The 15,155-nt window shown below is 30.5% G+C and overlaps 1 protein-coding gene across 33 annotated transcripts in view; it reads left to right on the top strand.

Annotated features, from left to right (window-relative positions):
• LOC145295993 (transmembrane and coiled-coil domains protein 1-like) overlaps nt 1–15,155 on the top strand; it is a 436,429-nt gene that overhangs the window by 355,809 nt on the left and 65,465 nt on the right. For 12 of the 33 annotated variants that reach the window (XM_080141989.1, XM_080141981.1, XM_080141975.1 and 9 more), the window contains one exon: nt 12,984–13,049. The exons of 15 other annotated variants lie outside the window; for them this stretch is intronic. In XM_080141989.1, the coding sequence (XP_079998115.1) occupies nt 12,984–13,049 (66 nt within the window). Of the gene's footprint in view, nt 1–4,877; nt 4,956–12,983; nt 13,050–15,155 lie in introns of all 33 variants that reach the window. 6 more of the 33 variants (XM_080141967.1, XM_080141964.1, XM_080141965.1 and 3 more) reach the window with 1 other exon arrangement.

The raw sequence follows: 15,155 nt of genomic DNA, 5'->3' as shown, positions 1-15,155 counted from the left end.
AGACCATCAATATAGGTTATGAAAGAATGAAAATAGAACAATACATTCCAAAACCTTTACAATGCTACAACTGCCAAAAGTTTGGACATAATAAAGACCAATGTCTAAGATTCTTCACATGTGGAAACTGCAGTGAAAAAAACCCAGACCACGATGAAGAAGACTGTCCAAATAAAACCAAATGCACAAACTGTCAAGAAGAGCACCACTCTCACTCAAAACAGTGCAAAATATATAAGCAAGAGAAGGAAATAATAACAATCAAATATCAAAAAAACATAACCTTCCAAGAAGCCCGCAAAGAAGTCACAAATCGCACCAAAAACTCATATGCCACAATAACCCAACAAGCAAACAAAATGTACAACTGCAATGAACTAAACCTTGCTCCAGAAATTGCAAACCTAGCAAAAGAACTAAAGAACATACTTGAAGAATTAAAATCCTTTTTATCAGAACTGAAAATAAATTTTAACAGCCAAATAAAAGTCAGAAACGAACAACCCAGTATAAAAGAAAACGAAACAAAGGAAATCAGAAAAACTTCCATCAATATTGAGGAATCAATCTCTAAAGAAATGAAACCTCCTCAATTATCAAAACGTGAAAGATCCAAGTCACTAACAAGGACAAAAACAGATGTTAAAAATAAACACACAACAACAGGAAAAATGGAAATAGAACAGAACAACAAAAAAACTACCCCCCAAAAACAAAATGACAAACAAAAAACAGAATTAGTATTAATTGAAAATGAAAATAAATTTGAACTAGTTGAAACTGATAGCCAAGAAAGACAGTCAAGACAAAGTAAATCTAAAAGTCCCAGACCAAAACCCAAAAAAAGCCTCTCACTAGAAACAAGAAACCGACCATCCACTTCCAAAGCGATGGAAATTGATGTAGGATAAAAACCACTACAGAAATCAGACAGATTTAAAAAGAAAAGCAAAATTGAAAACCTATCTATGGAAAACCTCACAAAACACAACAAAACAACATTTCTACAATGGAATTGTAGAGGACTAAGATCTAACCATGAAGAAATGCTAGAGATCATCAAGAAACAAAACCCCTCGGCAATCTGTCTACAAGAAACGCTGCTCAAAGAAAACCACGGCTATAAATACAAAGAATATAATATGTATGACAAAACAAGCACATCAACAACAAATAGACCAATTGGAGGAGTATCTATACTAATTAAAAAAACTATACCTCACACAATCCTCCAATTAAATACCGAACTTCAAGCAATAGCAGTAACAGCTAATCTATACCGGAAAATAACAATATGCTCAATATACATTCCACCAAATCAGCAAATAAACAAAAAAGAAATAGATATACTGATCAAACAACTGCCACCCCCTTACATAATAATGGGAGATTTTAATGCACACAGCAATCATTGGGGAAATAAGCGAAATAATAATAAAGGTAATATAATAAACGAAATATTATCATTAACAAACTTATGCATATTAAATAATGGCAAGAATACCTACATGCACCCAGCCAATGGATCCATGTCTGCAATAGACCTATCAATTTGTACCCCATCCATCTATATGGACTTTCAATGGGATGTATTGGAAGATCAACATGGAAGTGATCACTACCCCATTCTACTAGAAAGTAATCAAAAAATACCAGAAGAAAAAACTCAAAAATGGAAATTACACAAAGCTGACTGGGAAACATTTGCCAACCTATGCAAAACAGAAATAAATGAAAACATTTTAAAAAAAGAAAAACCACTAAAACATTTTACACAAACATTAAACAATATTGCCATCAAAACAATACCTAAAACTTCAACACACTCCACCAAAAAAACAAATCCCTGGTTTAATGAAACATGCAAAAAAGCTGTCAAAGAAAGGAAAAACACACTTAAAAAGTTCAAACAAAACCCTACAGCAACTAACTTACAAAAATACAGAGAGATGCGCGCCAAAGCAAGATATACCATAAAACAGAGTAAAAAAACTTCCTGGAGAAACTACATTTCACAACTAAATAACCAAACATCAACTAAAAAAACATGGAATATAATAAGAAGAATTGCAGGAAAAGAAACACAGAACACCATAAACTACTTGACTAAAACTGATGGAACAAAATGCATAAACCAAAAAGAAATAACTAATTTATTAGCTGAAGAATTCTACAAAAATTCATCAAATAAACAGTATTCAGCATCATTTCAAATTTACAAAGAAACGTCAGAAAAAGAAAAACTTAATTTTACAACTAGTAACAACGAAATATATAACATACCATTCAGCATAAAAGAATTGAAAAGAGCAATAAACAAAAGCAGAAATACGACTCCAGGCCCAGATGACATACATTACCAATTCTTAAAGAAATTACCAAAAACATCTCTCAAAATACTACTTAACATATATAATAAAATATGGGAAACTGGAGACATACCAGAATCCTGGTTTGAATCCACCATTATACCAATTGTCAAACCGAATAAAAACCCAGCTAACCCTACTAGTTACAGGCCTATAGCCCTTACCAGCTGTCTTTCCAAAACTATGGAAAGAATGATCAACTACCGCTTAATGTGGTACCTGGAAAAAAATAACCTTCTATCGAAATACCAGAGTGGATATCGACAAAAACAAAGTACGAATGATCAAATAGTACGACTGGAATCCTTCATTCGAGACGGTTTTGTGCGTGGACACCATGTGGTGGCTGTCTTTTTTGACATCCAAAAGGCATACGACACAGCATGGAGATATGGAATTTCAAAAGATATCCATAATATGGGGATAAGAGGAAATATGGCAAAGTTCATACATAACTTCTTATCTCACAGATATTATAAAGTGCGACAAGGAAATACACTATCAGACCAATATGAACAAGAAACAGGAGTACCACAGGGAAGTGTATTATCCATCACATTATTCCTAATAAAAATGAATGAAATAGTACAAGCGGTCGACACAGGATTTGAAAAGTCACTATTTGTAGATGACTTTTCAATTGCCTATTCTGCTCAAAATATGTCTACAATAGAAAAAAAAATACAACATAGTTTGAACAAAATAGAAAAATGGACTGACAAAAATGGATTCAAGCTAGCCAAAGATAAAACTGTTTGTGTCCATTTCTGTAGAAAGAAAAAATATCATCCAGACCCACAACTCCAAATACAGGGAAATCCAATCCCAGTAGTACAACACACAAAATTTTTAGGTGTCATACTAGACAAGAAACTAAACTTTAATGCACATATCAACGATCTAAAGCAAAGATGCCTAAAAGCATTAAAAATCTTAAAAATAATATCTAAAACAAACTGGGGAGCAGATCAAGACACAATGCTAAAAATATATCATGCACATATTCAATCCAAATTAGATTATGGATGCATCATATACAGCTCTACCTGTAAATCTTATCTCCAAAAATTAAAAACTATACAAAACCAAGGATTAAGACTTAGTCTGGGAGCATACCGAACATCACCCATGGAAAGCCTATACATAGAAGCCAAAGAACCTCCTCTACATTTAAGATGGCAGAAATTAACACTACAATATGCAATAAAACTACAAAGTAATCCAAACAATCCAACATATGAAAAAACTTTCAACCTGCAATATACAAACTTCTATACCAGCAAACCAAAAAACATACCCTCCTTTGGACATCGTATCAAAAACACAATAACTCAAATTAATAAAGAACCTAATATCATAATCGCACACACAGTAAGTAACAGACCACCATGGACCTTAAAAAATCCAAAAACTGATCTAACCCTCACTAAATACAAGAAAAATAATACAAACAACTTAATAAATAGAAGCCACTTTGGTGAGCTTAGAGAAAAATATTTAGAATACAAAGAAATATACACAGATGGATCCAAAACAACAAAAGGAACAAGTGCAGCATGTACCGATGGACAGATCCATCTCCAAACAAGACTTCCCATTGATGCATCAATATATACAGCGGAACTACAAGCAATCAAAATGGCACTTGAACTTATAAAAAACAATAATGGGAAAAAGTTTATTATATACATTGACTCTTTGTCATGCATCTTAGCTCTAAAAGGAGAAGAACTCGAACACCCTTACATAATCGACATAATGAATGAATACAATGAAATTAGCGAAAAAGGGAAAAAGATTATCCTAGCCTGGATACCAAGCCATGTTGGTATACCAGGCAATGAAAAAGTTGATAAACTAGCCAAAGAAGCTATATATCAAAATATAAGAAACATCAAAATACCATACACAGATTTCAAAAAAAAAATAATAGAATACAACAAAATTAAGTGGCAAGCAGAATGGGATACATGCACCCAAAATAAATTGCATGAACACCAACCTACAATCAAAAAACAAAATAAAATAGTAATGAGAGGACGAAAAGAAAACATCGTTCTAAACAGAATTAGAATTGGACACACCAAACTAACACATTCACACTTAATTGAAGCAACAGAAAAACCGAAATGCACATTCTGTAACCAACAAATGACAATAAAACATATATTAACAGAATGCCGGAAATACAAATCTACTAGAGACAAATATTATATAGCAAATGAAATCAAAGAACTGTTTCATAAGGTAACACCACACCAGATCATCAAATATTTAAAAAAAATACAACTTTTCAAATTATTATAAATAATGCTGATAAAACTCTGAAAGCAACCAAAAGTTTAAAAACACAAAACAATATAATAATTAAAAATTTGTATAAACCAAAATTAAAAAAAAAAAAAAAAACTGTCTAAAATCAATCAATGGTTTGGCATTAAATGACCCACAGTGGTTGATATGCCGTAAAACACCAATAAACCAAACCAACCAACTCTCCGCAACTGAAAGCTTGCAAACCGATCAGGTTTTTGGGTTTTCTCAGGAGGAGCAATACAACCCAAGAATTTCGCCGATCAGTAACTGGTTAGTAACTTTGCCATCATCCTTCTGGATGCTTCTTTTCCATTCCATAATCCCCATCCAAAAGATAAAACCTGAGAAATAAAACTACATGAAACTATTACTAAGTCTTCCTCCTCCAACTTCCAATTTCAGTCTCAGATTATTTTTTCTCTCATTTTATGATGACTTTTTGTGTCATGGTTTCTAGTGAATGACAATTTATTTTCTCTCATTGTTATTGCTTCTCCTTAAACTCTGTTTATTTGCTTTCTGTTATGTTGTTATCTAAACCGAACTTGACTATTAAAATTTGATTCTCTAACAACTTATTAACAGTCTCTTAGAGACATAAGAGTTTTCCTTCTATATGTATGCATTTAAAAAATGACAATGAAATGCTTGTAATTTGTCATGAATTACCTTTAAACCTTTTTAATTTGATTATGGACAATTTAATTTTTTTTTTTCTTATGTCATTGGAACTTAAGAATTTTTACAAATGTGTTTTGGAAAGTGTGTGTGTTTTTATAGAATTGACAAGAATTAACAATTCGTATTGTTTGGATTCTCTGGACTACCGTTCTCATCTTGAGTGCCATTTTTATAACGTTTCAGTCAATGTAATCTTCAGGTATCTTATTAAACTTGAGAATGTTTTTGTTGACCTCAGGAATCAGGGTGGAATTTTAAATAGAACCCTTTACTTCACAGCTGTAACGAAGATCTGTGGTTATAGTATTTAGAAGAAAAAGAAAAGTGTAAGAGTGATATATTCTTCGGAAGATTAAAGGTTCAATTCTCAGTGTGGGTGACCAAAAAATACAATTGCAAATTACTTAGGACCTCTATCCAGTCATGGCTGACGGAGTGAGAGCATGCTATCCCCGTGAAGTAAATAAAGGTATCTGTTTGCTGTCCTGGTTTCCGAGTTCAACAAAAACATTCTCGAGTTTGGCATGACACACCTGAAGAAGGTTAGAGGTTAAATCGACCGAAATGTTGTGAAAATGACACTCAAGATCAATACAATAGTCTGAAGAATCCAAACAATATGAATAAGCATTTCTTGTCTCAAAAATTCAGAACCATAAGAATTAACAAATTTTATTTTATTTTCTATATTACTAATGGAGATTTGGTATATGTCTGTTTGAAGCTGGAACTAAACTATTACTTCTATATCTGATGAGAAAACTATATTATTACTTCAATTACTAATGAGGATTTGGTATATTTCTGCCTAAAGTTGGAACTGTGCTATTACTAATTTTTAATATACTATTTCAGACTTCTGTGCTATCTTTCAATGCTCAATTCAGGGTGTGTGGAAGTATTGTAGTATTTGTTCTGTGGTTATAATACCATCCTCCCAAGGCTTACCATTTCTAAGAAGAGAGGGGGGTAATGTTTTGTGGTCATGATGCCATTCTCCCAGACATTAACTCCCAACTTTTTTCTTGAAAAAGGGGCATTTTAGTATCTGTTCTATTTTTATGAAACCATCCTCTAAGATATTACCGCCTCCTGGGAAGTAGTATATGTTCGTCTGTCATACATACTAGTAAAAAAGTACATGACTGGATAGAGTATAATTCATAAACACCTTTGTCATATTTGTTGTATGTCAACTTTCAAAGAGGGCTTCATTTGATCCATGAATAGTTTTGCATTTCCGCTTATGTTAATTGGCAAATTCACTTACAATAGTTCTAAATCCAAGATTTGAGGGCATATGCATTTATCCACAAGCATTGTTTCGCTATATCACAGCTCTTCAGTGTGGCTATATAGGCAAACACGTTAAACCAAGATAAAACCTCTCAGCCCTTTTTTCAGAATCTCATTTTCACAATGTCATTGTTTATGTGCATTGCATATTCATACTAATGCAGACGATTTTTGCTTCATTTTATCTGAGATCGACATAACTTCACACATGATTGAATTTTGCCATTGACCATACAGCCTTTCTCTCTCTTTTCAGTAGAACACAGAATTGCTTCCCCTGTTGATTGAAACTGGGTCATTGTCAAATCTAGTGTAGATGAATTCTTGTCATCAACCGCTCCAAACATAATCAAATGCAGTTAATACTATGAATGATGTTAGTACTCTCATAGTGTTCCTCATCTTTTGCCTGGCAATTATTCCTGTCTTATTAACCCTTATCCTTAAGTAGTTCTTATACTTATCACTTCAGATGATATCAGAAAAAGAAAATGAAAAATTTAAACAAAAAAATTACAAAAAATTCCAAACATTTTTACTTTTCGTTTGCCAACAGTTTCCTCTGAAAAAGAAAATGCATTTTTTTTTTTTTAACAGAAAATTACATTAGGAATGTAAGCAAGCTTTTACTCAGGTATAAATGCACGTAAAGCATTTAATTTTCTTCAGCTCTGCTCAAAGTTATGTCGAACAAGTTACTTTTCTGATGAGCAGATAATTTCTTTCTCTCAGTATCGCATTTCAACCGGTACCAATTGATGGAAGTTATTCTTGATACTCAGGAATTTCACCTGTTTTTTCTTAGCTGCACACAGTCATATCTCGTTTTGCTTTGCTAGGAATACACTTTAAGAGATTATAATGTTTTACAAAGTTATCTTGCTTTATAAATGGAAAAGAATTTTTCTGTTTTTTAATACCTGCTTTTACTGTGGCAGATATCTAAAAACTCGTAACTCTTCATGAAAACGGTATTTATTTGTAATCTAATGTATCTTAGATTTTAGAAAGACAAAATGGGTGATACGAATTTGGTATTTTTTAAATGGATTTTGTCTTTCCTTTTAGACACAATTTGGTATCATTATGATTTATTGGAATAACTGTTCAGGTGAAAAGGGTTCTATTTAGTGAATATGACATTATAGTAGATACCTCCTTCAGAAATGCAAAAACCGTGAGGAATAATAAAGCTTATATATATATATATATATATAAGATGAGTTTATATCAAGTATATATATATATATATATATATATATATATATAAAATGAGTTTATATCAAGTATATATATATATATATATATATATATATATATATATATAAGATGAGTTTATATCAAGTATATATATATATATATATATATATATATATAAGATGAGTTTATATCAAGTATATATATATATAAGATGAGTTTATATCAAGTATATATATATATATATATGAGTTTATATCAAGTATATATATATATATATATAAGATGAGTTTATATCAAGTATATATATATATATATATATAAGATGAGTTTATATCAAGTATATATATATATGAGTTTATATCAAGTATATATATATATATATATATATATATATATATAAGATGAGTTTATATCAGGTATATATATATATATATATATATATATATATATATATATATGAGTTTATATCAGGTATATATATATATATATATATAAGATGAGTTTATATCAGGTATATATATATATATAAGATGAGTTTATATCAGGTATATATATATATATAAGATTAGTTTATATCAGGTATATATAAATAGATATGAGTTTATATCAGGTATATATATATATATATATATATATATATATCTTTTTTTTTTCTTTTTTTTTTGGCTTTTACATATTTGCAGAAGCATCATATAAATTAAAAGCATTTCTAGCACACAAAAAAAATACTTTAGTCATTATACTCTAGGCATTTTCTATCTCATATATACAAAAAAATCTTATGTTATACTTATCTGGTACTGTCCGGGAGACAGTGAATTCGTGTAGTTTTTAATTTTTATTTGTTTGCATTTTTTTAAAACTTTTATAGAAAAAAGAAAGATTTTAGTTGTAAGGGAGACAATCGTTTCTATATTCTTCAAAATATGAGTTATTCCCACTGACGATTTTCATTTTTTTTTTTTTTCGGTCATAATTGAAAATTCTTTTTTACTTTTCCAGTGGTCTGGGCAGTATTATATAATTCAAAAAGTATAGCATGTTGTTATAGTGTCAAAGATATTAAAACATAAAAACTGGCTAGTCAGAATCAGTTTTATATTTGTCAGCTTAAATGCTATTTACGTCTAACTTTTACAATCTCACAAGATAACTTTGTTAGATAGAAGAGAGAAAGAAGAAAAGATGTATTAATACTTATAATAGATATATTGAATATTGTAATATTATAGTGTACAAGATAGGTTCGTCCATTTGTCCGAGTTGTCTTTTTTGGTTCATTCTCAACTTATTGATTGCCTACTGTAGACATTGGAATATTTTATGGAAAAAAGATTGAAAACAGTTTTGTCTTATTTAAAAAATTTATAACATATATTTAACATATTTCATATTATAACGTGACAATAAAAGACATTAATTATTAACTTCTTGAAACATTAAGTTTGAAAATAAAATAATAAAATAAAGAATTGTAGCAATATCCGATAAAAATATGAAACTATTACATTAAATTTATTTGAATTTGCTTTTGTCTTGATCCAAATACAGAGCAACAGGTAATAATAGTCATATTAACATCGAAACAACATTAATATTATTTACACACAGGCCATCATCAAAGATTTCTGTTAACAACATGCGTTCTCTCGAGTCTAAGTGACAACAAGTCTCACCAGATTTTCAGTACTCTCCACCTTTTTTGATAACATTTGCAAATGAATATGTTATCGTAACAGCTGTTTACCATTGATTTCAAACTGGCAACAACCATTCGTCTTCACTGAAATTTGGGTGACAATAAGTCTCCCCAAAGTTTCAGTCCTCCTTGCACATCCAATGGAGGTCTGGTTAGTGCTTTCTCTCCTTAGTTTTTCCATCCTTCTTGATCTTTCACAACTACTTGATATGCTACCAGTTGATGCCCACATTACATTTTTTTTTTTTTTTTTTGAGGCTTCTTAACGTACAATTATATGTAGTTTTCTTGATTTTATGTGTCGTTCTGTTTGTTTTATTTTTGCTGCAGTTTTTATATGTCCAGTTAGTGTTCGTAGCTTGTGTGTATTAGTTTCTGCATTCAAGAGTTTTCCTTAATATTTCAGCCATTTTCATTATTGCTATCCATCGTATGTTCTCGTCCATCCATCTGATTCCAATCTCTCCCATTATTTTTTTGAAGTTTTTCGTGATTGTTCCTAGTGTGCCTACAATTATTGGTGTTATTTTGTCTTTCTTCGTCTTTATGATTATTAATTTATTGGTCATAATGTTATGTTCAGGATAAAATTAGCCACTTTTTTAAAGGAAAGAAAAAGTGTCATAGTTTTGGGAAATGATTGAATTAAAGATGCGTTTTTAAAGGATCTTTTACCAAATGCACCTCACTCAGAGAGACCACTTTTAGTCTCTACTACAATTCAAGTTGGGAGTTTGAACTGAGATGATGCTGCTTTCACTGTTTCACTGTGTCTTTTGTGAAGTACTTGAACATCAGTTTCAGCCTGGTAATCAGCTCGTCTTTAGTGTCAGAAGCAATATGGTCAGTATCTTTCTCAACTGCATCCCACCAATAATCCCTGTCGTTGAAATCAGGTGAATTGAAGAACCAGATGTTGGAACTTAACGTGTGGAAGTACTCAGATAACTACTTCTGGGTTTTCACAGAGGTGTAACTTTGAAATGAGTCCCACTGCAACGTATATGTTTTTCCTGCAACCACCCTCTCTATGCAGCACTTGACGATAGTGTACAGTAACTCACTTTACCATCTACATTATGTTTGAGTTCCTCTTTTGGAGATTTGGGGCAGTATGGCATGGTTTTTGCTGGAAATACAATCAAAGACCATCACAGTGTGGGGCAACTTGATCTTTTGTGTGTTGTGCATAATTATACTGAGAAAAACCAGAGTATTTCTGGCTTAACTGAATGTTTGACTTTACTGAGGAGTTTCTTGGCTTTTCTAAGGCAGTTGTTTTAGATTTTTCAGTGAATAATTGACCCTTGTAACTCTTGTTTGAGTGAAGATCCTCATTTAGCATGTTCTTCATAGTTACTACTCTGATGTCCAACACTCTTGTTGCGGTCAATCCTGTCTGGATCTTGTTGCACTCTTTTTGTGCAGTGTCTTCATGAATTTCATAGTGTGGACACCATTATAATGTTTGCTGTGATCCTTACGGTTGTTACTACTTCCACATATTTGTCACAGATCTCCAGCTACTATCTCCAGATCTTCAAGATATTCAAAGAACAGTGAGCTGCAGCTAAGATTTCTGAATTTCATATGAATCCTAATGTAGGTTGTTCTCATTCAATATTTTGGTGCTATCCGGTTATCCATAGGTGTCAACTCTCAAATCCACTAACGGTCCACAAAAACGTCTTTCCATTGAACATTACTGATATTAAATATTTCAAATAATTCTGAAATGAAAGAATATTAAAAAAATTATCAAATTTACCACACAACCCCTGTATTATATATTATTCTTTGTGGTACCAGTGTTCAACTAACCTGCAAAATTATCACCGCATAAGTGTCCTCCTATTTTTTGTTAAAATCTTTGAATCATTAATTGATATGAGAAAAAGTGAACCTTGGGTTTACTTTTGGCAGCTTTGTAACTCTAGCTTCCTTTATTTTGTCCTTTAGTTCTCACATTTCATGAGCAATGTTTCTGACAAAGGGGAAGAATTGCTGTTTTCTGGGTTGTAATCTATTCATTTAATATTTATTGTTAGTTTTTGAACATAAAATAGTATTTTTACTTTTTTTTTTTTTACAGCTACTTACATCAAATGGCTTTGTTTTGTCTAGAGTCATATCAATTCTATATAATTCTAGGTTAAAGATATTCAAAGATGAAAAAGTTTATATAATATTGCTCAATAAAAAGATCTATATATATTTTTATTTATATTCAAATAAACATTTTACATGGTCACTACAGAATCATGAAAATGTTTCGGACAGTCAGTTAAAAATAACCAGTGACCTTGTTAGGTTACACAAGTTCTATCTTATTGAAATATTTACTCCTTGAATCTTGAAGATTCAAAGAGTAAATATTTCAAAATGATGGAACTCCTGTCACTGATGAGGTTGTTATTTACAACAGACTAACCAAAATATTATCATTATTGTGTAGTGACTATGTAAAATGTTTACTTGAATATAAATAGTAATAATAATAATAATAATATATATATCATTAAATAAAATAGACGTTTTTTGTATATTAATTCTATTTTCGATCCTTTCAAACGTCCGAATAACAGTCTTCACTGCGGGAACTGGCTGATGTAAATCACCATGTTTATCATAAATCCGAGTACTTTCTAATCCTTCAGGATTCATTGTCAGGATAAATTAATATAACTGGTTTTGAACAATTTATAACGTTGTTTTTTTTCTTCATTGGTTCATTGTTTATCCTTTTTTTCCATTGGTTAAAATTGATTAATTATTTATCCGTTTTTGAAAAAAAAAAGGATAAAGGATCCTTTTTTTCCATTAGTTAAACCAATGGAAAAAAGGATAAATAATTAACCAATAAAGGAGAAAAAAAGAGAAAAAAAAAAACTTTATAAATTGTTCAAAACCTGTTAGATTAATTTATCCCTGACGATGAATCCTGAAGGATTGGAAAGTACCCGGACTTTTGATAAACATCATGATTACATCAGCCTGTTTCCGCCAGAAGTGAAGACTGTTATTCGGAAGTTGGAAGGGATCGAAAATAGAATTAATAGACAAAAAAACGTCCGTTTTATTTAATGAAATATGCCCCAGAGAAAAAAAATGCTGCCTATATATATATATATATATATATATATATATATATATATATATATATATATATATAATGCACCTTTCTTGCAAATACCTCTTGACCCTTATGTAAGCCATTTGCAAATGTCTTCTGCCTTTTCTTCCATGAAAATTGATATCAAAAGGAAAGGAAGGTATTTTTGCACAAATAGTGGGTGTGGTGTCAAACACTTTTCATAGAAGGAAGATTGGCCTGTGATGGTGAACCCTTCTACAAAAAGGGATGGCATTTTGCACAGACATCTCAAACCATGTGTTTAGGAATAGTGTCTATGTTTTTGTAGAGATGCTGGTACCTGTTCCACAAAGACTGCCTCGAAAGGTTTCTGGACCGAAAGCTCATACATATGGTAAGTTGTTTCACTGCCACCGTAAAATCTACTGCCTAGCTTAATATCCGAAACAATAAACATAAAATCTGGTGCAGGCCAGTCTTTGTAGAACTTTGATAAAATTTTAGGTAAGTATAATCTCATTGTTATGAACTGTGCTTAGCTTAGTCTTCTGTATGTATGTATGTGTGTGTGTTTGTGTGTATATATATATATATATATATATATATATATATATATATATATATATATATATATAAATTATGCTCACACACTACTTCCTTTCTTTTTCTTTTAAATGTGGTTGATGTCTTATCTATGTTGTATGTGTGTTGTCTTTTTTTTGTGCCACTTTGGAATATTTCTGAATAAATGAACATTTTGGACACTTTCCTTCCTTCTCTTTCTTCTTTTGTAGACGGTCATTTTTGTATTAGAATTATATTCTTTATATATATAGAGAGAGAGAGCAAGAAAGAGAGACTTACAAAATGAACACCTAAAGAAAAAAAAAACAACTTTTTTTTCCTGATGAGATCTAAATTGATAACTATAGATCGAAATCATATATATATATATATACACTCACACCATATGCCTCAAGAACATAACACTGAGTTTTTATGCTCCTAAGAAACAATTATCACATATTGTGGTTTCGTTCCTATTTTTCTATGAATTGAACCACAGTAGAAACAATGCTTAATAATTGCTTATTAGGAGCAAAAGACTTGTTGGGACTTGTATGGATTTTAACGTGAAGAATTGTAGCAACTCATTTATATATTTTTTAATTTATAATACTGAGCACTTTAGAAAATAACATTTAAATACTTGATTTTTAGAAGTCAATTTTTAAAATTTTCATTGGGAGCTTTAAAACATATACAAATATACTCACCCACACATGCAGAAAATATCCCATCTTAGAACAGATTTACACCACTTTTATGACCCTTTATGAAGATTATAATCCAGATATTATATTACTAAACCATATGTCTAGAATCCTTATTTTATTGTTGATCAAAATATATTATGTCATTTTAAGTGTAGAAAATCTCTAAAATTTAAGGGGTCTGAAGAAAAATTAAACTTTAGGTAATCTTTCTTATTTAGTGTCTAAGTACTACGGATCAAGTTCAGTGCAAATCTTATACATTTCAACTTTCAAAAAGGGAGTTGTGCCTATATTATGCACCTTAAAAATTAAAAGAAATCAAAACTTGGAGTATATTAATTGATTTCTAATACCGATTGTTAAAATTTAATTAAAAAAAAAAAAAAATCGAAAGTATTTTAATTTTAACAAAGGTACTCACTATTTCTTTGTTCTATTTGCATAAAACTAAATTAAATATAAAGTAAACGATGGTCACACACTTTTTGAAGACACTTATTTTTAAAGTAAAATTTAAATGAGAAATTTTTGAAAACTTTGAAGTGTCGGATATAATGATAAAATCATTTTTGTTTATTTATTTATTTATTTATTTTTTGTAAGTCCTATATTTCACTAATACATAGCCTCATCAGTGTCGAAAGTCCGGTTCGTGAATTTCTTTTTCTTCATTTTGGTGTTATGGCGAAGAGACAAGAATTTACGTGTTGGTACGTAACACCAAAATGAAGAAAAAGAAAAAGAAATTCACGAACCGGACTTTTGACCCTGATGAGGCTATTAGCGAAATATAGGATTAACAAAAAAAAATTAAAAAATCAATAAACAAAAATGATTTTATCATTACATCCGACACTTCAAAGTTTTCAAAAATTTCTCATTTAAATTTTACTTTAAAAATAAGTGTCTTCAAAAAGTGTGTGACCCTCTTTTACTTTAAATCCCACTCGAAACTGGAGCACTATACACTTGAAACCGACGGACCAACACGTAAATTCTCGTCTCTTCGCCATAACACCAAAATGAAGAAAAAGAAATTCACAAACCGGACTTCCGACCCTGATGAGGCTATGTATTAGTGAAATATAGGACTTACAAAAAAAAAATAATCAACAAACAAAAATGATTTTATTATTATATCCGACACTTCAAAGTTTTCAAAAATTTCTCATTTAAATTTTACTTTAAATTAAATATATCTCACATTAACCATCCTTAAGCCT

This window comes from Euprymna scolopes, chromosome 16 (genome assembly GCF_053919585.1).
Source record: "Euprymna scolopes isolate OS-2025 chromosome 16, ASM5391958v1, whole genome shotgun sequence".
Lineage (NCBI taxonomy): Eukaryota > Metazoa > Mollusca > Cephalopoda > Sepiida > Sepiolidae > Euprymna > Euprymna scolopes.
The sequence above is the reverse complement of the archived record's forward strand: the minus strand, read 5'-3'. Positions and strand labels throughout refer to the sequence as shown.